Genomic DNA, 27220 nt, shown 5'->3' with positions numbered 1-27220 from the left:
GGAGGGGACTGACCAAGCACAGGAGTGCCTAAGACAGTAAGTAGCCCTAAACCAGCAACACTTACCTACCTGGGGCTCACATCGACTCTGTAGAGACCAAAAGCTTTTTGGAACATATACAGGGTTAAAAAGAAGACATCCAACAAATGGAAGTTCACAAGAGCACTTCTAACTTCATGAAAAATAAGTTAATCAGTGAAAGTAGGAACTTTTAAAGAAAAGAATCAGAACTTCTTCTCTTACAAACAAAGCTTGAACCTCTTAGCAATCATGACTCTGATTGCAAGGATCTTACTCAAGTGCCTAGAGAGTCTTTTACTGCCAAGAACGGGAGAGCTATAGCTCTTCAGAGAGCAGAATTGCGTAGAATTCAGTTCAGCTCTAAATTGGCCCAGACAAAGACCAGAGACAATTTTCAGGCCGAAGTCAGAATTAAGTTTTTTGCTTCTTATGGAGAGAATGGTTTTTATTAAGATATAAAATTAATTCACAGTCCCTGAAGCAGATTTGCAAAATGCACAAAGTGTAAAGAATAAAATAAATAACTGTATTCCATAATCTAGAGATGGTTTACATTTTAAATATTTTTTGCTCAGATTTTTTTGTATATGTGAATACCTATGTTTTTCTCCACACAAATCAGGAGTCTATTAACTAAAAAATTGTTTCCAGCTCTTTCCATTTCCTCTGTCAGGAACAGTTAGTTCTCCATTGCCTTCATTATTCCCTGAAACATATTTTTTAATGGTTACATAATATTACTCATTATGGATATGCCATTATTTATTTTAATCATTTTTAAACTAATGATCAATTAGGTTGTTTCAGTTTTTCATCATTTAAAATAAGATTCCAGTGAACATTTGTGGGTGTAATGTTTGTGCAGCTCTCTGATTATTTCCTCAGGAAGAATTCTCAGCATATTAAAATTAGAGGGCTTTTTTGATACCCACTCTTGAATTACTTTTCACTTCTTTGTATTCACACTCACAATGTACGAGCACGCTTGTCTCACAAATTGTTAGCCAACACTTAGCATTTATCATTAAAAGAAGAGAAAACAAAACTTTTTCTATTTGTTAGTCAAAAAACGAGATCTAATTGTTTTATTTTTTATTTCTTTCCCTACTAGTTGGATATTTCTTCACAGTTTATCAAATGCTTTTCTTCTATGAATTACTATGTTGTGTGATTTACCTACTTTTCATATTGCAGATAGCACCTTGCTTTAATTTTGAAGCAGTTTTGCTATAGCAGGACCCAAAAGAAATCCTAAAGAGAAACTCATGATGTTAAAAACTTTTGATTTATAGCTTTAACCTTTCCAAAAATTCCACTGAGGCAAAATGGAAGGAAATATTAATAGGAGGCTCTTTTAGTCTCTCAAGGTGTGGCCCTTGGACCCTGTGCATCAGACTCAGGGGTGGGAGTGGGGGAAGACACATTTAAATTACAGATTCCTACATTTCTACCCCAGACACAAAGAGTCAGCATCTCTGACAATTGGACCTGAGAAGCCACATTTCTGTAATATCTCTGATTGCTTTATATGCAGCCCGAATTTGACAACCACGACTGCTGAGGCAAAGAAACCTGATATTCCCATTCCCTCTGCAACACAGGGGAGCCAACCATACAGAGAAGTGAGTCCAAACACTGATAAATGGAAGTTGAGCTTCCAACTTGGATGAGCTACTGGGTCTTGTACTTTCTGTTCTTTTGATTTCTTGACATCCGTTGTACTTTAACTTGATTAATGCATTATCACTATTATCCATTCAGTCTCCAAGGTATAAAAATGATAACCATCCTTGATTCCTTCCTATCTCTTGCACTCCTTACCTCTTCTCATGTCTTTAAATCTCTTTTCCTCTTTCTCACAACCCCGTAGTTTAGTCCCTTATTATTTCCCTCTCTGCTTTCCCTTCTCCTGTTTATTCTACCCATAATGTCTATCACCACACCACCCCCACTGCACCAGGTAAACATCTAAGTTGTAATGTGTCCAGAAGCCTCTGCTTGCTATGCAAAAGCTTCTAAATATACTCCCACCTCCAATGGAGTCTCTAAACTCTTCCTTATTTTAGTGGAGGGGAGAAAAACTGGTAATTGCAAATAGTGGAAGGATTTGAGATAACAAGGAAGTTAAAACTCAGGAGGCATGAACGTGCAAGAAGACAGCTGTGGCCAGTTTAAGATCCTGGAGATCAAGCAGCTCTGAGTGACAATACGACTCAAGATTTGACTGGAAGGGTGGGTTGCTAAGGAGTCTGAAAGGACAAGGGCATGTCACACCATGTTGTTGAATGGGTCATCTGCCCAGACCCTGAAACAGCTCAGATGTATGCTATTATTCACAAGCAGAGAGCTAGCCAGTATGAACAGTTCAGGGTAACCTTTCTCCATTCCTGGAAAAACAACTTAAAGCAAAGGACAAAGGGTTACTGTGTTTGTTCCCCCCCCCCCCCCCCGTGTAAAAGGAAATAATAATTTTGATGGATTTGGTGGGACATTTTGGAGCCAAGTCAAACTGTGTGTGTGATTGTTTTGTAAAGGTGCTAGGACTTAATTTTCAGATCTGGAATAAGAACAGGTGGTGGCTGATGGCAGGAGTCACAATGGTTTCCATGACAACGGGACTGGGTCTTAGTCATCCTCCCATCCTCCACAAAACCTTCTGCAGCTTTTCTCATAAGGTGCTTATTAAATATTTGTTAAATGAATGAAGACTCACAGAATGATGTGTGTGCTTTGCAATTAAGGCTGCCGTTCTGTTGCTAGTTAAAAGCTTTTAAAGCAACAATAATGCCTGTATTTCCACATGATATTTTGCACAATTTGCATATTAACCTGAAAATAAACTACAGATTCTCATCCCTGCTGAACAACCATGTCCCATAACTATCCTTTATTGTGGAAGAAGTATCCAGATGTTTGGCTAAAAGAGCCCTAAAGGGGGGCGGCCCTGCGCGGTGTTTGTGCTTCCACCTTAGCTAGAAACACTTGCTTTTTCCACGCTTTCGAGCCCCTCCCCCCTCGACTCTCCGCAGCCGCCCACGCGCTGTCTGCAGCTTCCCCTCCCCCCGCGTCCCTCATCCCGCGCGGAGGCTGGAGTCTGCAGGCCCAGGCGAGAGCACAAAGAGCCTCGCCAGCCGGCGTCCCGCGTTGCCCTTGGCAACCATTGAGCAGCGTCTCTCTCCCTCTCTCCCTTGACCCTGCAATGAGAGAGTAAACAGGGCATCCATTGGCTGGCAGGGGAAAGCAGGCCAATCGGAGAAGAGGTTGTAGGGAGGCGGCTGAGCGGGGGTTGTGGGGGTAGGAAGCTAGGGTTAGAGGCTACCGGTGAGGCTAGAACCCCGGGCGTGGTCGGTTGGAGCAAATATGTCTGTCCGGAGGCACATTGGGAATCCTGAGGTGAGGGCCAGGTCCGGATCGGAGAATCGGAGGGGGCGGGCGCACCGGAAAAGGCTCCACGTGGGCGGGGAAGAGTAGCCAGCGACTTCCGCCGTCCGGAAGGCGGGAAGCGGCGGTGTGAGGAGGGGTCTGGAGGGGGAGGGAGGTGGGGCGGGTCTGGGGGGAATGAAATGCCTGACCCTTATCCTGCGGCCGACAGGCCACCATCCCGCACAGGCTCATTGTGTTTGTCGCCAAAAGAAGCGAAGTGCATGAAGACACAATCCTTTCCCTCAGAGGGCTTACAGTCTAAGAATGGCAGCTAAAAAAATAAGTAACATCAGGATGAAGCCCAAAACACTAAAGGAACCAAATCAAAGGAACCATCATTTCTGATTATGGGGATACAGAAAGAGCAGGAATAAGTAGACTAAGCTAATTGGAAAGGACGCAAAATATGACATAAATTTTACCTCCTCCTCGATTAAGACCTTTTACTTGGCAGTTTCACACTCAGTTGCCCTCTGCACATGGGGTCATTTCACGGCAACAAATGTTTACTGGATTCCTACTGTGCAGGGGCTGCTAGAAATACAAAGAGAATCAGACAAGGCCTGTTTATTAAGTCTAGTGAGGAAGACTTATAAACAATTTGAGTTCAATGTGTTTGGAGAATAGATGTTAGGAGAGCAGAGAAGAAAGCTAGGGCTCACCTGAGGGAATGAAAGAAGTAGCCTGGAGATGATCCGAAGTCTCAAATTACTAGGCAGATGAAGAAACATCCCAGGCAGAGAGGACCGCCGGAGCCAAGTTAAGGAGATGTGAAACACTCAGGTAGACAGCACCTCGTAGAGAGGCAGGGCCTCTGTGCCTTGCCAGTGTAATAAACTGGAGTTGCAGCTTGTTTCATCTCATGATGGATGTCTATGAGTTTTGTTGAGAAAGTTGCACCTTTGTTGAGAAAGGTTGAATTTAGGCTCTGCAGGGGAGTGCCATGATCCATTGTAATGTCTACCATGGATGTAGGGGAGGTTGGTGTGAAGAGTAACACTTTGACCAAGGCCTACTGACTGCTGGTCAGAATTTGAGAAGCTTTGGGGTTTTAAGCAGCCCAGTGCCATGATCAGTTGCGTGTTTTAGGTGGTAGTTGTAATCACACTGCAGACACTGGATTTGAGGGGGCTAGGACTGGGGCTAGGGAGATTGGGGTTAGGTGGTTGTTATGATACAGAGCTCAAGTAAGGCTGTGGAACTAGGGTCAGAGAGAAATACTTAGGGGATAAAATAATCTTGACTTAATGATTAACTCTGAGAAATGAGAGTGTGATGGATGACTTTGAGCTTGGGCTACTCATTAGTGCTGATGCCATTAATGAGATCAGAAATATGGGAGAAAGAGGATGAATAGTCTTACGAGTGTAGGGGTAGAGGAACAGGGATGCCCTCTATGGTTGCGTATTTGTGTCCTGGATAAAGATGTTCAGCTTACTCTCTTGTTTTCATGGAGCACAACTGCCAGTTGTTTTCTTAAGAAAGATTGCATAAGAAATAAATATTTTAAATTTATGTCTACAACATTAGGCATATCTAAAAATTTTATTTTACCTTCATGTTTATTTGCCTGAGAGCTTAGTTAGGTATGGAATTCTTGGTTAGAAATCATCAGTCTATTGGAAACATTGCATTGTTGTCTAATAAGCATTCACTTTTTGTTGTGGAGCGTTCAAAACCATTCTGTTCCTTTGTATGCCACTTGAGTGTTCCTTTCTGGAAGCTCATAGAATCTTCTCTTTGTGACCAGCATTATGATGTTTCACAAAGATATTTCTTGATAGTGTTTGTTCTCACTTTTTGGGGGGAGAGGCACCAGAAACTCATGTCTTTCTATTCTGTAAACATTTTTAAAAATTGTTGTTGACTCACGTCCTCCATTTTCTCCATCCTCTCTTGAATTCATTATTCTGATATTGCTTCTATATGACTGGTTCCCTAATTTTCTTAAATTTTATCTCCTATTTTCTACAGCTTTGTTTTCTTGTTCTCTTTGGAAGATGTAACTTTATCCTCCAGTCTTTCTATTGAGTTTTTAATTTCTGCCATCATGTTGTTAATTCTTAAGAACTCTGATTTGAGCTCTAATGTCCTTTTAAAAAAACCTTTATTTTTAAATAAATTCACAGGAAGTTTCCAAAATAGTACAAAGTGACCCCATGTACCCTATACCCAGTTTCCCTCAATGATTATATTTTATGTAAATATAGTACAATATGAAAAGCAGAAATTTGACATTTGTACAATATGTGTGTAGTTTGGAGCTATTTTATCACATGTGTAGATTTAATATAATCAAGATTTGCATGAGTGTTGATTTACAATCAAGGTAGAGAACTATTCCATCGCCACAAATCTCTCCCTCAAGCTACTCATTGCTAGTCACACCCACTTTCCTCCTCACCATCCTAACCCCTGGCAACCATTAATGTGGCCTCTTATTTCTGTAATTTTGAAAATGTTACGTAAATGGAAATCGTACAGTTTGTGACCTTTTAAGACTCGCTTTTTTCACTCAAAATAGTACTGTTAAGACACATTCATGTTGTTGCCTGTAGCAATAGTTCATTCGTTTTTATTGCTGATTAGTATTCTGTGGATGTATACCAGTTTGTTTAACCATTAAACTATTGTAGGATATTTTGGTTGTTTTCTGTTTGGGCAACAAACAGAACAGAGATATGAACTTTGGGGTACAGTTCTTTGTGTGGATGTTACTTTTCATTTCTCTGGGATAGATGCTCAAGAGTGCAGTTGCTGGGTGGTATGGTAAGCTTATATTTAGGTGTGTTTCTTTTTAAAATATTTATATGGCTGTGCAAGGTCTTCGTTGCAGCATGTGGAATGCAGGATCTTTTAGTTTCAGCATTCAAACTCCTAGTTGCAGTATGTGGAATCTAGTTCCCTGACCAAGGATTAAACCCTGCATTGGGAGCACAGAGTCTTAGCCACTGAAGCACCGGAAAGTCCCATCTGTTAAGTTTTTTAAGAAACTGCCAAACCAGTTTTCCAGAGCGGGTGTAGCATTTTGCATTCCCAGCCCTAGTGTTTGAGAAATCCAGTGTTTTTACATTCTTGGCAACATTGAGTATTAGAAGCATTTTTTATTTTAGTTGTTTTAATAGGTGTGTAGTGATGACTTCCCTGGTGGCTTAGACAGTAAGGCGTCTGCCTACAATGCAGGAGACCCGGCTTCAATCCCTGGGTCGGGAAGATCTCCTGGAGAAGGAAATGGCAACCCACTCCAATATTATTGCCTGGAAAATCCATTGGACGGAGGAACCTGGTAGGCTACAGTCCATGGGGTCGCAAAGAGTCGGACAGGTCTTAATTTGCATTTTCCTAACTGATACTGGGGCTTCCCAGATGGCTGAGTGGTAAAGAAGTCACCTGCCAATGCAGGAGATGCAGGTTTAATCCCTGGGTAAGGAAGATACCCTGAAGTAGGAATTGGCAACCCTCTCCAGTTTTCTTGCCTGGGAAATCCCATGGACAGAGGAGCCTGGCGGGCTACAGTCCATAGGGTCGGAAAAAGTTGGACACAACTTAGCAACTAAACAACAACAGTATCTGCACAGAGTTGTGCAGTCATCACAGAAACCAATTTCAGAGCATTTTCATCACCCCCAAAATAAATTTTGTAACCTCTAGCTGCTGCTGCTGCTGCTAAGTCACTTCAGTACGACCCCATAGACAGCAGCCCACCAGGCTCCCCCGTCCCTGGGATTCTCCAGGCAAGAACACTGGAGTGGGTTGCCATTTCCTTCTCCAATGCATGAAAGTGAAAAGGGAAAGTGAAGTCTCTCAGTCGTGTCCGGCTCTTGGTGACCCCATGGACTGCAGCCTACCAGGCTCCTCCATCCATGGGATTTTCCAGGCAAGAGTACTGGAGTGGGGTGCCATTGCCTTCTTCGTACCTCTAGCTATCACTCCTTAATCCTCTCCTGTCTGTTTCTGTCTCTGTGGATTTGCCTGTTCTCTACGTTTCATGTAAATTTAATTATGCAAAATGTCTTATGTGACTAGCATCTTTCATAATGTTTTAAAAGCTCATGCATGTTGTATTATGCTTTGATATTTAATTTCTTTTTATTACTAAGTAATATTCCTTTGCATGGATATGCCACATTTTTTTTCATGCATTCTTTTATTGATGGACACTTTCGTTGTTTCCATTTTCGGACTATTATGAATGATGCTACTATGTGTATTCGTACAGGCGTATTTTGTTTTATTGCATTTAGCAGATACTGCATTTTCAGAAATTGAAGGTTTGTGCAATTCTGTATCAAGCAGGTCTTTTGGCATCATTTTCCCAACAGCGTTTGCTCACTTCATGTCTCCGTGTCACATTTTGGTAATTATCACAATTATTTCAAACTGTTTATTAATGTTTGTTATGATGTTCTGTGATCTTTGAGTTACTACTACAACTTGCTTAAAGCTCAGATGATGGTTAGCATATTTTAGCAAAAAAGTATTTTTTAATTAACATATATACATTTTTTAAGACAATTCTTTTGTACACTTAATGTTGTTCAGCTGTGTCTGACTCTTTGCAGCCCCATGGACTGTAGCCCTCCAGGCTCCTCTCTCCATGGAATTCTACAGGCAAGAATACTGGAGTGGGTAGCCATTCTCTTTTCCAGGAGATCTTCCCAACCCAGGGATTGAACCCGGTTTTCCTCTATTGCAGACAGATTCTTTACCATCTGAGCTACCAGGGAAGCCTGAGAGTAGAAGCCTAGTTGAGTTGCTGGAGAAATTAAAGTTAGGGGCTAAATTTCAACATGAGTATGCACCAGTCACTTAATATCCCTATTTTCAGTAATGATAGCCTTTCCCTATGTCTGGAAACCATCCCGCCCCAAGTCCAAAAACCCTTTTCAAGAAATAACTCTATGGATAGCTGCTGTGGTGAGGGAAGGGCAGTCACCCAGTGGCACAGAATGAAAAGGTTTTGAAGATCCACTAGCTTCTTATTCAAATTTCAACCAATTTTGCTTATTTCAGCCCTTTTACTTCTGGAGGTGCCTGGAGCTATCAATTTCTGGGCCTTTTAAGAACTTTTCTTGGCTTTCCCTTCAATTTTCTTGAGTATATCAAGTAATTTTCACTTGTTGATGGGCTTCCTAGACTTCTAAAAACACATGTTATCATTTCTCCTACACTCGCTCTCTCTTTGGGGGGCTTTATGTCCTTAAAATAATATCCTTTTAATGAGGTTTTTACTGAGGTTTTGGAAGGAAGTGCATTTGTTTAATATGCTATCTTCACCCAGTAGGTCATGATCTGTAATTATTTTATTTGCTTGTCTATTTCTGGCACATCTACAAGAAATGATAGGGATCTTGTCTGTACTGTGCCACTGCCTGGCACACAATTGTTCTTTAAATATTTGTTAAGTGAGTAAATGAATATATCTCAGCTGGGAGAAGTCAAGGCTGCTGCTGCTGCTAAGTCACTTCAGTTGTGTCCAACTCTGTGCGACCCCATAGATGGCAACCCACTAGGCTCCTCTGTCCCTGGGATTCTCCAGGCAAGAATACTGGAGTGGGTTACCATTTCCGTCTCCAGTGCATGAATATGAAAAGTGAAAGTGAAGTCACTCAGTCGTGTCTGACTCTTAGCGACCCCATGGACTGCAGCCTACCAGGCTCCTCCGTCCATGGGATTTTCCAGGCAAGAGTACTGGAGTGGGGTGCCATTGCCTTCTCCAAGAAGTCAAGGCTAGAGTTCACTATTTGGAAATTAGAAGCATGTAAATAGAATTAAGGCTAAATGGCCCACAGAGAACTTACAGATTAAGAAGATGGAATCCTAGGGAAGACAGTGTTTAAATGGCTAAGAGAAGGATCCATGAGTCATTGGAGAATCAGGAGAGAGCCATTATTGAAGTCAAGTGAAAACTGAAGAAGATGGGACTATATAACACTGTGCAGAAAGGTCATGTGAGTTAGAGGCTGAAAAGTAGCTTATATTTAGCAGTAGGGGATCTCTGACATTGGCTAGCTCCTCCAGGAACCATAGTAGAATGATGCGGACAGTGGCCACGTTGCAACGGATGGAAGAGTAAGATGCAGTTACTTAGTGTAGGGGTCCCCCCCACCAACAAGGAGCATAGCTAGAGGGACTTCCCTGGCAGGCCAGTGGTTAAGATTCTGCACTTCAACTGCAAGGTTCATTCCTGCATTCTGCACAGGTTCAATCCCTGGTCAGGGAATTAAGATCCCACATGCTGCATGGCACAGCCAAAAAATATAAATAAAACAAGGAGGTTAGCTAGAAAGTAAAAAGGGTGAGATGGCGTTCCAATTATCTGTTGGTTTGTCATGAGTTTTCTCAGTATTTAGTGGCTTAGAACAACAACAAACTGAAGAAGGTAGGATCATGACCTACTGGGTGAAGACAGTGTATTGAACAAATGCACTCCCTTCCAAAACCTCAGTAAAAACCTCATTAAAAGGATACTATTGTAAGGACATAAAGCCCCCAGAAGAGAGAGAGAGTGTATAGGAGATGTAATAACTTGACATTATTATTGGTCAAGTTCTAGAGGTTGACTAGGTTCAACTTGGCAATTACTTGGGCTCTCTCATGTGGTTTTGCAGACAGACAGAAACTGGGTCTAAAGTTATCCTGAAGGCTTTTTTCACATCAGATTGCTGATATAGTCTGTTGCTGGGACCTCAGCTGGTGCTGTCAGCCATGCCACCTACATACGACCTTTTCCATGTGACTTGGCCTTCCCTGTGGTGTGAGCTGGGTCCCAAGAACAAGTGTCTCAGAAGAACCAGGTGAAAGCTGTGTTGTCTTTTATGATCCAGCTCAGAAGTCCTGTGGCATCACCTCCATCAGTCACATGCCCACCCAAATTCAAGGGGAAAGAACATAGGTCCCCACCCCTCATTGGGAGGAGTGTCAACATCACAGCGTAAGTGGGCTGGGAAATCCTGTTGTGGCCATCTTGAAAAATACAGTCTACCACAGGTGGTAGCTGCTGGCAAAGTAAGGGCTGCTGCACATGCAACGTGGGTCCAGACTGGTGCTTAAGATCAGCAGAATTGGACCAGATTAAAACTCCGATTAAAAAAAAAAATCTCTTTTAAAATTGATACCTAGTGCCTTCATTTTATTGATTTTCTCTTTATGCAAATGAGATAAGTAGAGAAATTCTGAACAAAATATGTAATGGAATTTTTTTTAAGTCCTTAATTGTAAATCATACATTGTCATTTTAATGTGAACAACCTTGTGAATTTCATTTGAAAAGAAGTGGGAAGTCAGAAAAGCTTATTCGTTTTTGAGTGACCTGTGATTCAGACAATCTCCCTCATTTTTTTTAGTGATTTTCCTGCAGAAAAACCCCACTGTTGACATCTCATTCTTTTCCCTTCTTCCCCAACATCCATGTATTCACAAATACATGGTCTTACCTTGCATGTAATAGTGATCTGCCAAAATACTCCTTTGATTGTCTGGCTCATATTTCAGTGTTTCTGGTATCTTCCATCATCTCCAGGGCTAGTCCAGACCCTCAGACCTTGCTATTATAAATTCAGGGGTTTCCACCTGGTGCTTCTGTATCCATGTCCAACCTTATGGCATAGGATTCTATATACCTGTGATTCTTAACTATTTGGTGATAGACCCCTTTGAAAATTTGGTGAAAATCAAGGACGCTTCCCCTAGAAAAATGCACATACACTCGAAGTTTTTACATAGAGATTCATGGGACTCATGGACCTCCTAAGTTCCATCCATGGACCCCATATTCAGAACCGCTGCCTGAATGAGGCTGTGCAGTAGAGTAAGAGTTCAAGTTCTAGAGCCAGACTGTCCAGTTTAATTCCAGGTTCTATCACTCTTACCAGCTAACCTCAGAAAGTCACTTCACCTCTTTATTCCCGTTTCCTAATATGTAGAATGAGGCTAACACTAGTATCTACTTTATTGGTGGTTGTGAGGATTAAAGGAGAGAATGGGGAGAAATGCTTAGCTGAGTGCCTGACAACACAGTTAAGTGCTCAGTAAATGTTAGCAGCAATTACCTTTATTATCGTTGGGTCTTCTCCAGCAAATAGAACAGTTTGCTGTTCTCTCAACATGCTTTTGGGGCTTCCCCGGTGGTGCTAGTGGTAAAGAACCCACCTGCCAATGCAGGAAACATAAGAGACTCGGGTTCGATCCCTGTGTTGGGAAGATCCCCTGGAGGAGGGTATTGCAACCCACTCCAGTATTCTTGCCTGGAGAATCCCATAGACAGAGGTGCCTGGCGTGCTGCAGTCCATAGGGTAGCAAAGAATCAGACACGACTGAAGTGACTTAGCACTCATGCAAACATGCTTTTAAAAGTGTCCTTGCTATTATAATTTCTTCCACTTAGAATACTTTTTCCATCCGTTTTCCCCATTTTGTTATCCACAGAAGTTCAACCCCTGAAACACAGCTCCAGTGCCATTTCTTCCATTCAGTCTCCTGTATCACCCCCAGTGTGAGAGCTCTCTCTGTTCCAGGTTCCTCCAGCCCTTGATGTCAGTGCTGCCCACAGGGCACTAGCACTCACACTGCATGTGGCTCAGGTCTCAGGACCACCTCCACGCATCTGGCAGTACTTAACTACTCTCACGCTGGCGCAAGGCCCTGTACCAGGTACAGAGGTAGAGCCTCTGTCCCAGTGCAGGCAGTGAGGGGTGTAAACGGTACAAAGTGCTGTGACAGTCTAGGCAGGGAAGAGATTTCTATCTGGCTGCACTCCCCAGAGGAGGAATCTTCCTGGAAGATGTGCTTGTGCTGGGTCTTGAAAGCTGACTAGAAGTTAAACTAGATAGCTGACTACCTGCTATCTAGGCAGGTAGATGGGGAGGGTATTTTCCTTCGACCCTCCCTAGAGATGTAAGCCCTCAAAGGGCCTCTGACACTTTTGGTTGCTTTCAAAGAGCCTGTACTAATACCACAAACATGAACTTTCTCAACTTTCTCCCTCCTCCCTCCCGTTGAACCTTCATCATGACCACCTATCTTATTTCATTACTTATTGGCTGCACCACAGGGCCTGTGGGATCCTTTTTCCCCCAACCAGGGATCAAACCCACCCCCCTGCATTGAAAGCACGCAGTCTCAACCACTGGACCACCAGGCAAGTCCCCTTATTTCATTATCTTAAATATATTTCCAAAGCTGCACGTTCCGCCTGGGCTCTGGGCCTCATCTTCTCCTACTCCCTCGTTTTCATAACTTCTCGCCTCATTTTCAGCCTTTTATTCAGCCCATTTGTTTATAAACATCCTCGAACCTCTCCTTTCTTCAGACAACAAAAACTACTCCTTAGCGACTCTGAAGGAAAAAAAAAAAAAAAGACCCAACTGGCTACTATGCTCCCTTCTCATACACTTAACTTGCTTTTTCGCTTTTTTTGGTGTCAGTTTACCGTAACGGCACCCAGCAGGGTCATCAACCACTGTTGGTTCATTCAGTCCAAATGCACTTTTCTGTTTTCTCTTCCTTGACCTGCATTCTTGTTCACTTGTTCATATTTGATCTCCTGTTCTCTGACTTGACAGCATCAATCGCTGTTGACCATTCCCTTCTTCCTGAAACTCCTCTTTAATTCTCATGACCCACTTTCTTGTGGCCTCTTGCAAGTTTCACCCACAGTGCTTTTCTCCACCTGACCATAAACGTTGGGGATTTTTCCCCCTCAGCCTGTACATTCTCCAGTGGTGATTCTGTCATTCCCATGGCTTCCCCTGCTGCCTGCATGCTGACAACCCCCAAATCTTGTTTTTTTCTAGTTCAGAAATCTCTCTTGGCCGCAGACCCCCTAGATATCCAGCTTGCCACTTCCATTTTGGATAACCCACAGATACCTCATTTTCAAAATGCCCCAAACAGAATACATGATGTTTTCCAATATATGCTTCCTCCTTAAGTCCTTTTTTGGGGGAATGGTATCACTGTCCTTTGGGCTTGCCAGATGGCACAGTGGAAGAGAATCTGCCTGCCATTGCAGGAGATGCAAGAGACACAGGTTCAATCCCTGAGTCGGGAAGGTCCTTTCAGTTCAGTTCAGTCGCTCAGTCGTGTCCGACTCTTTGCAACCCCATGAACTGCAGCACACCAGGCCTCCCTGTCCATCACCAACTCCCGGAGTCTACCCAAACCATGTCCATCGAGTCGGTGATGCCATCCAACCATCTCATCCTCTGTCGTGCCCTTCTCCTCCTGTCCCCAATCCCTCCCAGCATCAGGGTCTTTTCAAATGAGGCAGCTCTTCACATCAGGTGGCCAAAGTATTGGAGTTTCAGCTTCAACATCAGTCTTTCCAATGAACACCCAGGACTGATCTCCTTTAGGGTGGACTGGTTGGATCACTTTGCAGTCCAAGACAACCCATTCCAGTATTCTTGCCTGGAAAATTCCATGGACAAAGGAGCCTGGTGGGCTACCATCCACGGGTCACGAGGAGTTGGACACGACTGAGCAGCTGAACGACAATGACAATCACTGCCCTTCCCCTGTTATACTGGTCAGTTTTAAAGATTTTATATCTTAAAGACTTTTTAAAACTGCCTCTCACCTTTACTGCCACTTTCTTAGGACCACAGATTCTCTGAGCACAACCTCTTACCTGATCTTTGTACCTCCACTCTTGACTATGATCCTATTAGTTCTCCAGGGTGCTGCCAGAGTGATCTTCCTAAAATGGAAATAGGATCCCATCCCTTCTCCCTAAACCTTCCTCAGTTACTCCCATCAACACCAGGGTTCCTCAATTTAAGCACGATCGACATTTGGAGCCAGCTAATTCTTTCTGGGGGTTGGGGGTTCCTCCTGTCGTTGTAGGATATTTAACAGCATCCCTGGCCTCTAGTTACTAGATGCTGGTAACTTACCCACCACCCAGTCCAGACATTGACAAATATCCCTGTGAGTTGGAGGAGCAAAATGGCCCCTTTTGATGTACAGGATCCATAGTGATCTACAGAATAAACTCTAGGTTTCTCAGCATGAGTACGAGGCCCTTTGTGCTCTGCTCTCGCCCTCTCTAGCCCCACTTGGCCCCATACTGCCCATAGTCCCGCAGGTCTGACGGTTACCAGGAACCCTGCAGCTCCCACTACTAGTTCAGCTTGACTGACTTCCTCAGCCCTCAGGTTTCAGCTCAGAAGTCACTCCTCAGGAAGTAGTTCCAATCTTAGCACACACCCCCTGCTTCCCTCTGCTTGTTCATCATGCAGTGTGACATCTGCTCGCTTGTCTCACATCCTAGCATCAGAGAGAGCTGGATGGCAAGGACCGGGTTTTGTTACCTCTGTGTCCTCAGCATGGCAGTTTACTCCTAGTAGGCACCCAGTAGATGTCGACTGAATGAATGGTTGGTGCTCAATAAGCCTTTGTCGAATGAATGAATAGTCCTCCTTGAAACAGCTGCTTTTCTCAGCTCTTTCACTTTCCACCATTCCATCCTGTTTATGTAATTGAAAAAAAGAAGCTAGTTGGTCAGTAGGTCAAGAAACAGTCACCCTGAAAGCAAGGATTTTAAGGAAAAAAAGTCTGGCAGTTCCATAAACTGTGTTCTGCATATGCTAGAACACGAGAGTTTTATGTTATGGTTGGTACCAGAAAGTCAGGAACAAGGATTTGGACCAAAATGGGAAAATGGGCAAGAAACACTACATTTTTGTCCTGTAACATATGGATTTCTCATTAGTCTATGTAAGGGAAAACCGGGGGCGGGAAAGGCTCAGCCATTGCAGCTGTCCACACTCTCTCCCCCCATCATTCTGCTGCCACCACACCTGGTCCCCAGAGACACCCTCACTTCTTAGCTATGTTGGCTGAGGTATGGACAAATCCCCCTGGTTCAGCAGAAACTAGCCTGGAATCTTTCAAAATAAGCTTTGCTAGGAAACTAGTGGGAAAAACAAGAGTAAAAACAGGAAACAGTGTATAGAAACTATAAAAATACAGCGTGTGAAGGGAAGAAAGAAAGGGAAAGACAAAAAAGAAAACCCCTTAGCCTGCGATAACTAAATTCGAGTTTTAGCTTTCCTTGACTTAATTTAACAGGCACATATTTTCCCTGGGTTTTTGTTGTTCGTTTTATTTTGTTTTGCCACAGTATCGTCTCCCTCTGGGGAACTCATCCTATAGTCCTCTTTTCAGTCTTTGAATATTTTCCATCTCTCACTTAAGAATCTTCTCTGTCTTCATCTTAGACGTTAGAGTCACTTTTTCTTACCGACAGCGGGGTTGCTGATCAGATGGAGCTTTCCAACCTGTCTCAGGATAAAGAAGCTCGGGGGTTCCACCTCTGAGTACTCATGCCAAGTGTCCATGACAAAGGTTTTATTTGCCTGGGGTGAAATGAAAAACACAGACAATATCAATGAGTTTTTTAATAACACTGTAGAGCTGATCTTTTTATTCTAGGATTTTTTCTTTCTTTTTAATATTAAAATAGCAGATGGAAATTGTGAGGTTTTACTTTGTTTTTGTTTATGTCCTTGTCAAAATTAAATGTGGATAATTTTCTGTAGGTATCCCAATTTTAAAAAATTCTCCCTGGTTTACAAAATCAAAAACTCTGACTAATAGATATTCTGTAAGACATATATATATATATATATACCCTATTTTTTATGCTTTGTGAGTCATTTGAAAAAGTATTTTAACATGTGGATTTGTTTTTCAGTCCTCCCAACAGGGCATGCTGTAATTTAACTATGTTTTCAAGGGCAAATGATATAGGTTTTAAAATCTAATGTTCTCTTCTAAGAAACTAAATAGTAATATAGTAATATAATCCTCACAATAAAGGACAAAAACTGTATGGACCTAACAGAAGCAGAAGATATTAAGAAAAGGTGGCAAGAATACACAAAAGAACTATACAAAAAAGATCTTAATGATCCAGATAACCACAATGGTGTGATCACTCACCTAGAACCAGTCATCTTGGAGTGCAAAGTCAAGTGTGCCTTAGGAAGCATCACTACAAACAAAGCTAGTGGAGGTGATAGAATTCCAACTGAGCTAAAAGATGATGCTGTGACAGTGCTGCATTCAATATGCCAGCAAATTTGAAAAACTCAGCAGTGGCCACAGGACTGGAAAAGGTCAGTTTTCATTCCAGTCCCAAAGAAGGGCAATGCCAAAGAATGTTCAAACTATCGCACAGTTGCACTCATCTCACATGCTAGCAAAGCAGTGCTCAAAATTCTCCAAGCTAGGCTTTAATAGTACATGAACCATGAACTTCAAGCTGGATTTAGAAAAGGCAGAGGAACCATAGATCAAATTGCCAACATCCATTGGATCCTTGAAAAAGCAAGAGAATACCAGAAAAACCTCTGCTTCATTGACTGTGCTAGAGCCACTGACTATGTGGATCACAACAAACTGTGGAAAATTCTTAAAGAGATGGGAATACCAGACTACCTGACCTGCCTCCTGTGAAACCTGTATACAGGTCAAGAAGCAACAGTTAGAACTGGATATGGAACAACAGACTGGTTCCAAATTGGGAAAAAAAGTACATCAAGGCTATATATTGTCACCCTGCTTATTTAATTTATATGCAGAGTACATCATGAGAAATATCAGGCTGGATGAAGCACAAGCTGGAATCAAGATTGCCGGGAGAAATATCAACAACCTCAGATATGGAGATGACACCACCCTTATGGCAGAAGGTGAAGAGGAACTAAAGAGCCTCTTGATGAAAGTAAAAGAGGAGAGAGAAAAAGCTGGCTTAACAGTCAGCATTCAAAAAATGAAGACCATGGCATCTGGTCTCATCACTTCATGGCAAATAGATGGGGAAACAATGGAAACAGTGGCAGACTTTATTTTGGGGGGCTCCAAAATCAGTGCAGATGGTGTTTGCAGCCATGAAATTAAAAGACACTTGCTCCTTGGAAGAAAAGCTATGACCAACCTAGACAGTGTATTAAAAAGCAGAGACATTATTTTGCCAACAGAGGTTCATCCAGTCAAAGCTATGGTTTTCCCAGTAGTCATGTATGGATTTGAAAGTTGGACCATAAAGAAGGCCAAGCACTGAAGAGTTGATGCTTTTGAACTGTGGTGTTGGAGAAGACTCTTGAGAGTCCCTTGGACTGCAAGGAGATCAACCAAACCTAAAGGAAATCAATCCTGAATATTCACTGAATGGACGGATGCAGGAGCTGAAGCACCAATACTTTGGCCACCTGATTCAAAGAGCCGACTCATTAGAAAAGACCCTGATGCTGGGAAAGATTGAGGGCAGGAGGAGAAAGAGATGATAAGAGGACGAGATAGTTGGATGGCATCACCAACTCGATGGACATGAGTTTGAGCAAGCTCCAGGAGATGGTGAAGGATAGGGAAGCCTGGCGGGCTGCAGTCCATGGGGTCAGAAAGAATCGGACACAACTGAGTGACTGAACAGCAAACAACAAAATCCTCATTCTAGATATTTATTTATTGGTTGAATATCAGTAAATGTGCCCTCCATGTGCTAGGTCCTGGGTGAAAACAAATTTGAGTAAGTTATCATTCCTACCCTCAAGGAAATCCTAGGCTAGAAAAGAAGGTCAAGGTATAAACAATACTGCAGGGTTCAGTCCTCTAGGAGCCAGAGAGAAAGTAGCTAATTTCACCCTGGACACCTTTATAGAGGAAGTGAAGTTTTACACATGGACAGTTGACAATTTGCTAAGACTGGAAACCTGAGTGAACCTGGTACATTTGGAGAACATTTGGGCAACTTCAACCCAGGAACATGTGGGAGAGAACAGAAAATGAAGCTGGAGAGATATTACCCAGTTCTAATCTCAAATTCCACTGCTACCTGTCACTGAACATCTGCTTTTCATACTTGTAGGCCAGAAAAAAAGCCTGAGCAAGAAAATTGTATTTTGTAATGTCTTTATTCATTAGCCTTCCCTCTCTTAATGGCTTTTGAAAATGCCACTGAAATTTAATATGGGTAAATGCCTTGTACTTAGATTCAGATTTACTACCAAAGCACAGGACAGGGGAGACCTGACAGCTTTTTACTGACCATAAACTTTCCCTGAGCCCATGATACACCCCAGCTGCCGTGAGAGCAGATGCCATCACGATGACATCTGTGAAGCTTCAACTCAAGGGGAGTTGCAGGAAAGACCTGCCAAGCGGGGTCCTGACCTGGCAACATCTGGGCAGTGTGCTCAGGTCTGCGTGCCATTTTTTAGAGGTTGCATAGATAAAATCTAGAGGGCATCCAGAGAAGACAGCCTTCAAATCATCATCTGAAGGGGAAAACTAAAAAGGAGAAAAGAGCTGCCTTTAGTTATTTTAATGGCTTGCTTGAGGCAGGGTGGAATGGTTCATTCTAGGTTGTATCAGTGGACTGGGTGGAAATTAGATCAATTTTGGCTCAATGTCGGAAATCATTTTCAAGAGCTTTTTTCCTAATTGCATAGTGCTATGAGATTATTTTGACAAAATATGGAAATGTTTTGACAGAACATGATAACCATCTTCACCTGTGGAGAAGCTGTAGTGAGGAGCCCAGGTGGACCTCTAGAGCTCCTTCCATCTTTAAATTCAATTAAATTTTAGAATTTGTTCTAATTGTTAAAGTACATTGTCCCTTTCCCAACAGTAACCCAATTATTTGTGAATTTTCTTATTTTTTAGTATCTGACCAGAAGGATACCACAAAACCCAAGGTATCAGCATGTGAAGTCAAGACTAGACACTGGTGAGTAAAGATTAACAAATTAAAACTTTTAAAAAATCTTAATAGCTGATTATTGACAAAAAGCAGTATGTCATGCCTGATAACAAATCATAGCTAAAAGTTTCTCACTGTCTTGTCTGATGTCTTTTTGAGTTCAGGACTTATGAAAGCTATTTTTCAGATTATCTTTAAAAACTCCACTCACATAATTGAGCTTACTATAAATTGCAAAACTGATTAAAAAACAAACAAACAAACATTGTTTAATAAGTTACAGGACTGAGGCTAATAAAAATATCAGGACGTCACCTCTATCTTGGAACACCTTTAAGTATATTAAGCAATTTAAGTATATTGCTTATACCTGGGAGTAATCGATTATACTTTGTGCATGTTCAATTCCCTATTTGCAGAGTGAAGCTACATGCAAAGTTCTGGGCTATGGGACATGTAAAGATGAGTGTGAACTGTTGATTATTGCAATCAAAGAGCTTAGATTCAAGTGGAGGCAGACAGACTTGAATGAGTAACTAAAATACCAGACAAAATTAAATTAGTGCTGCAATTCAGGTAAAATGAAATTTAAGAGTGCATTACTGCTTATTTCCATGCTGTTGACATTTTTCAGTGTCAGGATGAAAACCACTCCCCAATCCCCTGGTGGATTTGCAGTCTTGTGAGATTTTGGTTGTTTGTTTAGTTTTTTTCAACCTCTTAAAGTCTGCTGTGGAAAATCCATCCTATTAAGATGGCTTTGCTAGTAGATTGGAGTACCACATGCCTTTAGCAATACTGAATTTTCTACCTATAACCTCAAGACAACTAAGAAAATAAATTGATATGTTGACTGTTCAAATCTCATTCATTTTCTTTCTCTTTCTCCTAGTCTTCTTCAAAATTATTTTCTTCTGTTATGCATTTTTCCCCATATAAAATGGACTTAAATGTTTTAAATGAGCCTGTTTTGCAGATACTTTCTTGGGACCTTTTTTTCAAACATTTTTGTGCTGTTCAGATATCTGTCCTTGCAAATATCCTGTTTTATGGGAGGAGGTAAAAAATGTTATCTCTGTCTTTGAGGAAGAGGAAATCTTAGTCCAGAGATTACGTGATTTACTTAAAGTTCAATAAAGGAGACAGAACTAGGATTTGTGTGCAGGATAAAAAAGTCAACTTTGGAGACCTGGCCTGAGGTCCTGTGTCCTGTGTCTTTGGCTACGCTGTCCCAGTTATTTCCTCCAGCCTCATTTCTTCTACCACCAGTGCCCTCAGCTCCTGCGTCTCTACCTATCTCCCCATAATTGCAACTGTGATCCACCCTTCTGGAAAAAGTTATTCTGAGAAGGAAGTACTTTTATTAAAAATACATATTTTCTCTGAGAAGTACAGATAATGTTTTAAAGACTGATTAATGCTTTCTTTTGGAGCCTTCTCAAAATTAAAATTTGTAAGAGCTGAGATGTTTTTCAGCTATATAGATTTGTTTATTACATCATTTTTTTTTTCCTCCTGGAAATTGAATTGTGTTTTATGAATGAAAACCCATTTCTTTCTCCTCAGTTCCTCAACTCATAACCAAAGTTTGACTCAATTATGATATCTGAAAATAATTCAGTTTTTTGGAAATTGAGATATTTGTATTTTCTTTTTACAATACAAAATAATTGCCTATATCCTTTTATATTCTGAGAATTTTTTAATCTAGTGTTTTTGTTAATTAAACTTGTTAGTGTCTATAGATAGTGTTAGTCACTAAGTTGTGTCCAACTCGTTGTGACCCCACGGACAGTAGCCCACCAGGCTCCTCTGTCCATTCTTGCCTGGAATTCTCCAGCAAGACTACTGGAGTGGGTTGCCCTTCCCTTCTCCAGGGGATCTTCCCAACCCAGGGGTCAAACCCAGGTCTCCTGCATTGCAGGCAGATTCTTTACCATCTGGGCTTTTGAGGTCACTGTAGATTCACATGGAATGGTAAGAAATAAAACAGAGATTCCGTGTACTTTACCTAGTTTCCTATAGTAACATCTTGCAAAACTATACTGCACTACCCCAACCGTGATACTGGCAGTGATAGATAGAGTCTGGATATAGAACTTTTTTTCCATGACCACAAGGATACTTCATATCCACTTTCCACCCTCACCTGCTCCTTAACCCCTGGCTCCCACCAATCTATTCTTCACTTCTATAATTTTGTCATTTCACAACTTCTATATAGATGGAATCATACAGTATATAACTTTGACTGGATTTTTTCCTCAGGAAGTTCTCTGGAGATTTAACCAGGTTGTTGCATGTATTAGTAGTTCATCCCTTTTTATTCCTGAGTGGTGGCTCAGATGGTAAAGAGTCTCCCTGCAGTGCAGGAGACCCAGGTTCTATCCCTGGGTTGGGAAGATCCCCTGGAGAAGGAGATGGCAACCCACTCCAGTATTCTTGCCTGGAAAATCCCATGGATGGAGGAGCCTGGTAGGTTACAGTCCGTGGGGTCGCAAAGAGTCGGGAACGACTAAGCGACTTCACTTCTTAGGAATATTCCATAGTATGGATGCACCATGGGCTTCACAGGTGGCAGAGTGGTACAGAATCCGCCTGCCAATGCAGGAAATGCAAGAGACTCAGGTTCAATCTCCTGGAGTAGGAAATGACAACCCTCTCCAGTATTCTTGCTGGGGAGTTCCATGAACAGAGGAGCCTGGTGGGCTACTATCCATGGAATTGCAGAGTCACAAGTTTAATCATTTTCCTATTGAAGGACATTTAAATTGTTTCCCCTTTTTAATTGTTACAAGTAAATGTGCTATAAACATTTGAATACAGATTTTTGTGTGAAAATAAGCCTTCATTTCTCCGGGATTAGTGCCCAGAAGTGCAGTTACTAGGTTGTTTGGCAGTTGCATTTGTAGTGTTTTAAGAAACTGCCAAACTGTTTTCCAGAGTGACTGGACCGTTTTACACTCCCATCAGCAGTGTGATCCAGTTTCTCCATATCCTTAGCATTTGGTGGTGTTGCCATTTTTAATTTTAGCCATTCTGATAGATGTGTAGTAGCCTATCATTGCCCTTGTGTTTTGCATTTCTCTAATGACTTATGATGTTGAAGATCTCTTTGTGTGCTTTTTTGCCATCTATATATCTGTATTTCATCTTCACTGAAATGTTTGTCTTTTTTGCCTGTGTTCTAATTGGATTGCTTGCTTTTTAGTTGTTGAATTTTGAGTGTTCTTTATATATCCTAGTTACTAGTCCTTTGTTGGATACATGGTTTGCAAATGGTTTCTGCCAGTCTGTAGCCTGTGTTTTTATCCTCCTACAGGGTCTTTCAAAGAGCAGAAATTTTTAATCTGGGTAAAGTCCAGGATATTAGTATTTCCTTTTATGGATCTTGCTTTTGTTGTCAGGCCTAAGAATGCTTTGCCTAACCTAGATCCCAAAGATATTCTATCATAATTTTTTTTAAGTTATGTATTTTAGGTTTATATGTTTTTATTTGTTTATAAATATTTGTTTATATGTAACAAAATGTTTCCATGATACATTTTGAGGTAATTTCTGTATAAGATGTACAACTTAGATTGAAATTAACTTTTGCTTGAGGATGTCCAATTTCTCTAGCACCATTTGTTTAAAAGGTTGCATTTCTTCCATTGAATTGTATGTTCACCTTTGTCGAAAACCAGTGGGCATATTTATGTAGATCTATTTCTGGTTTCTGTATTCTCTTCCATTGATTTTTTTAAAAAATTAATTAATTTATTTTACTTTACAATATTGTATTGGTTTTGCCATACAATGACTTGAATCCGCCATGGGTGTACATGTGTTCCCCATCCTGAACCCTGCTCCCACCTCCCTCCCCATCCCATCCCTCTGGGTCATCCCAGTGCACCAGCTCCAAGCACCTGTATCATGCATCGAACCTGGACTGGCGATTCATTTCACATGTGATAATTTACATGTTTCAATGCCATTCTTCCATATCATCCTGCCCTCACCCTCTCTCACAGAGTCCAAAAGACTGTTCAGTACATCTGTGTCTCTTTTGCTGTCTCGCATACAGGGTTATTGTTACCATCTTTCTAAATTCCATATATATGCATTAATATACTGTATTGGTATTTTTCTTTCTGGCTTACTTCACTGTGTATAATAGGCTCCAGTTTCATCCACCTCATTAGAACTGATTCAAATGTATTCTTTTTAATGGCTGAGTAATATTCCATTGTGTATATGTACCACCACTTTCTTATCCATTCATCTGCTGATGGACATCTAGGTTGCTTCCATGTTCCATTGATTTATATGTCTATCCTTCTGCCAATACCACAGTCTTGATTACTGTAGCTGTATATAGTAAATTGGATATTGGTTAGATGGATTATTCCCACTTTATTTTTCTTTACAAAATTACTTTAGCTACTCTAATTCCTTTGGCTTTCCATGTAAACTGTAGAATAATCTTATTTACACTTTAAAAATACTGATATACATTTGATAGGAATTTCATTCAACCTGTCTTATCAATTTGGGGAAAATTGACATGTTCCTATGTTGAGTCTTACATTCCATTAATATGCTATTTCTGTCCATATACTTGACTTTTTGTTTCTTTCATCAGCATTGTACAGTTTTCAGCATATAAATCCTATACATGTTTTGTTGGATTTACAGATAAGTATTTCTCTTTTTCTGAGCAATTTTAAATGGTATTGTATTTTTAAACTTCAGTGTCCATGTTTTCATTGCTAGCATATAGAAATACAGCTTAATTTTGTGCATTTAACTGGTATCCAGAGATGTTGCTAAAAGTACTTATTAGGTAAGGGAGGAGTTTTTGGTAGATTCCTTGGGCTTTTCTATGTAGACAATCATGTCATCTAAAAAAAGAAAGTTTTATTTCTTCCTTTCCAGTCTACATGTGTTTATTTCCTTTTATTGCCTTATTGCACTGGTCAGAACTGGCAGAGCTATGTTAAATGAGTGATTGGAGCAAACATCCTTATCTTTACCCCAGACTTACAGGGAAATCATTGTCTTTCATTGTTCGCTGTATCAGGTTGAGGGAGTTTCCTCCTGTTCCTATTTTTCTGAGAGTTTTAATCCCGAATGACAATTGAATTCTATTGAATACTTTTTTACTACCTCAACTGATATAATCATACATATTTTTTCTTTATCTTGATAATACAATGGATTACTTTTATAGATTTTTAAATATTGTACTAGTTTTGCATTCATCAAGTAAACCTCACTCAATCATGGTATAATAATTCTTATTATATATTACTGAATTCTATTTATTATTTCATTAAAGATTTTTGTGTCTCTATTCATGAGGGACATTGGTTTGTAGTTTTGGTTTGTTTTTTGGATTGTCTTTGTCTGGTTTTAGTATTGTTGTAATACTGGTCTCATAAAATGAGTTGGGAAGTATTCCCTCCTGTTTTTCTGGAAGAGATTGTATATTATTAGTGTCAATTCTTTCTTAAATATTTGGTAGAATTCTCCAATAAAACTGTTGTGCCTGGAGACTTCTTTTTTGAGAGTTTTTAAATTTTGAATGTAATGTTTTAATAGTTAAGGGGATATTCAAATTGTTTGTTTCATATTAGATGAGTTGTGGGTTTGTGTTTTTTGAGGAATTCATACATTTCATCCAAGTTTTCAAATTTATGTGCATAGAGTTGTTTGTAGCATTTCCTTGTTATCCTTCTGATATCTGTAATGTCTGAAGTGAAGCCTCTCTTTCATTACTGACATTGGTAATTTGTGTCTTTTTTTTCTTCACTATAGATTTATCCATTTTATTGATCTTTTCAAAGAACCAGCTTCTGGTTTCATGAATTTTCTCTGTGTTTTCTGTTTTAAATGTTATTGGTTTTTCTCTTTATTATTTCCTTTCTTCTGCTTGCTTTGGGTTTATTTTGCTCTTGTTTCTAGATTCTTGAGATAGGCATTTAGATTATTGATTAAAGATTTTTCCTCTTTTTAATGCATATAGCTAGTAATACAAATTTCTCTCAGCACTGATTAATAGCTATGTCTCAAAAATTTTTATATGTTGAATTTTCATTTTCATTCACTTCAGTGTATCTTTTTACCTCTCTTAAGACTTCTTTGATCCATGGGTTATTTAGAAGTATGTTATTTAGTTACAAGTATTTGGAGATTCTCCTGTTATCTTTCTGTTAATGACTTCCAGTTTGATACCACTGTTGTTAGAGAATGTACTCTGTATATATTATTTTTTTTAATGTATTGATGTTTATTTTATTGTCTAGGATGTGGTCCATCTTGGTATATGTTCCATGGGTACTTGAAAAGAGGCATAGTTTTGCTTAGTGAATTCTTTTTTTCATGATATTCTGAGATACCTTCTTTTATCTTTTCCTTTCTAATTAGAGAGCTTCCTTTAACCATTCTTTAGGATAGGTCTAAAAACCAAGAGAGTTCCAGAAAAACATCTATTTCTGCTTTATTGACTATGCCAAAGCCTTTGACTGTGTGGACAATAAACTGTGGAAAATTCTGAAAGACATGGGAATACCAGACCACCTGATCTGCCTCTTGAGAAATCTGTATGCAGGTCAGGAAGCAACAGTTAGAACTGGACATGGAACAACAGACTGGTTCCAAATAGGAAAAGGAGTACATCAAGGCTGTATATTGTCACCCTGTTTATTTAACTTATATGCAGAGTACATCATGAGAAACGCTGGACTGGAAGAAACACAAGGTGGAATCAAGATTGCCGGGAGAAATATCAATAACCTCAGATATGCAGATGACACCACCCTTATGGCAGAAAGTGAAGAGGAACTCAAAAGCCTCTTGATGAAAGTAAAAGTGGAGAGTGAAAAAGTTGGCTTAAAGCTCAACATTCAGAAAACGAAGATCATGGCATCCAGTCCCATCACTTCATGGGAAATAGATGGGGAAACAGTGGAAACAGTGTCAGACTTTATTTTTTTGGGCTCCAAAATCATTGCAGATGGTGACTGCAGCCATGAAATTAAAAGACACTTACTCCTTGGAAGGAAAGTTATGACCAACCTAGATAGCATATTCAAAAGCAGAGACGTTACTTTGCCAACAAAGGTTTGTCTAGTCAAGGCTATGGTTTTTCCTGTGGTCATGTATGGATGTGCGAGTTGGACTGTGAAGAAGGCTGAGCGCCGAAGAATTGATGCTTTTGAACTGTGGTGTTGGAGAAGACTCTTGAGAGTCCCTTGGACTGCGGAGATCCAACCAGTCCATTCTGAAGGAGATGAGCCCTGGGATTTCTTTGGAAGGAATGATGCTAAAGCTGAAACTCCAGTACTTTGGCCACCTCATGTGAAGAGTTGACTCATTGGAAAAGACTCTGATGCTGGGAGGGATTGGGGGCAGGAGGAGAAGGGGACGACGACAGAGGATGAGATGGCTGGATGGCATCACCAACTCGATGGATGTGAGTCTGAGTGAACTCCGGGAGTGGGTGATGGACAGGGAGGCCTGGCGTGCTGCGATTCATGGGGTTGCAAAGAGTCGGACACGACTGAGCAACTGAACTGAACTGAACTGGTAACAAAGTCTCTTAGTTTTCCTTAATGAGAATGTCTTGATTTCTTTTCTTTCCTAAAGGGTGTCTTCTCTTCGTATAGGATTCCAATTGACAGTTCTTTTCTTCCAGCACTTGAAAAATATTGTGCCACTTTCTTCTGGACACCTGATTTTTGATGAGAAATCTTCTGTTATTCAAACTGCTTTTCCCATATAGGTCAGGTGTCATTTTTCTGTTGCTGCTTTTGAGATTTCTTTCTTTAGTTTTCAGAAGTTTGACTATGATAACATCTTACTGTGGATTTCTTTGGAGTAAACGCCAAACAGTATTTCCTTCTATTATAAATCTGAAGTTTATATTACTTGCCAAATTTGATAGTGTTGAAAGTATTAGTCTCTCAGTCGTGTCTGACTCTGCAACCCCATGGACTGTAGCCTCTGTCCATGGAATTCTCCAGGCAAGAATACTGCAGTAGATTGCCATTCCCTTCTCCAGATCTTCCCAACCCAGGCATCAAA

The 27220-nt window shown here is 40.7% G+C and overlaps 1 protein-coding gene and 1 long non-coding RNA gene across 8 annotated transcripts in view; one reads left to right on the top strand and one right to left on the bottom strand.

Annotated features, from left to right (window-relative positions):
• Positions 1-2876: 2876 nt before the first annotated feature.
• On the bottom strand, positions 2877-6029 carry LOC133246419 (uncharacterized). Its single transcript, XR_009736028.1, has 4 exons — positions 4999-6029; positions 4107-4344; positions 3885-3978; positions 2877-3202 (listed from the first exon to the last, which is right to left on the bottom strand). It is a non-coding gene; the product is annotated as an uncharacterized LOC133246419 (long non-coding RNA).
• The window catches only part of CEP41 (centrosomal protein 41), a 50209-nt gene continuing 26264 nt past the window's right edge, over positions 3276-27220 (top strand). For 2 of the 7 annotated variants that reach the window (XM_061414723.1, XM_061414721.1), the window contains exons 1-2: positions 7697-7801; positions 19117-19180. Coding sequence is in view for 4 of the 7 variants with exons in the window: in XM_061414720.1 (XP_061270704.1) it covers positions 3382-3414; positions 19117-19180 (97 nt within the window). In the remaining 3 variants the exon portion in view is untranslated. Of the gene's footprint in view, positions 3415-7690; positions 7802-19116; positions 19181-27220 lie in introns of those variants that run through there. The other 5 variants (XM_061414720.1, XM_061414719.1, XM_061414722.1 and 2 more) reach the window with 5 other exon arrangements.

The sequence above is a fragment of the Bos javanicus genome, chromosome 4 (genome assembly GCF_032452875.1).
Source record: "Bos javanicus breed banteng chromosome 4, ARS-OSU_banteng_1.0, whole genome shotgun sequence".
In the NCBI taxonomy this organism is placed as follows: domain Eukaryota; kingdom Metazoa; phylum Chordata; class Mammalia; order Artiodactyla; family Bovidae; genus Bos; species Bos javanicus.
The sequence above is the reverse complement of the archived record's forward strand: the minus strand, read 5'-3'. Positions and strand labels throughout refer to the sequence as shown.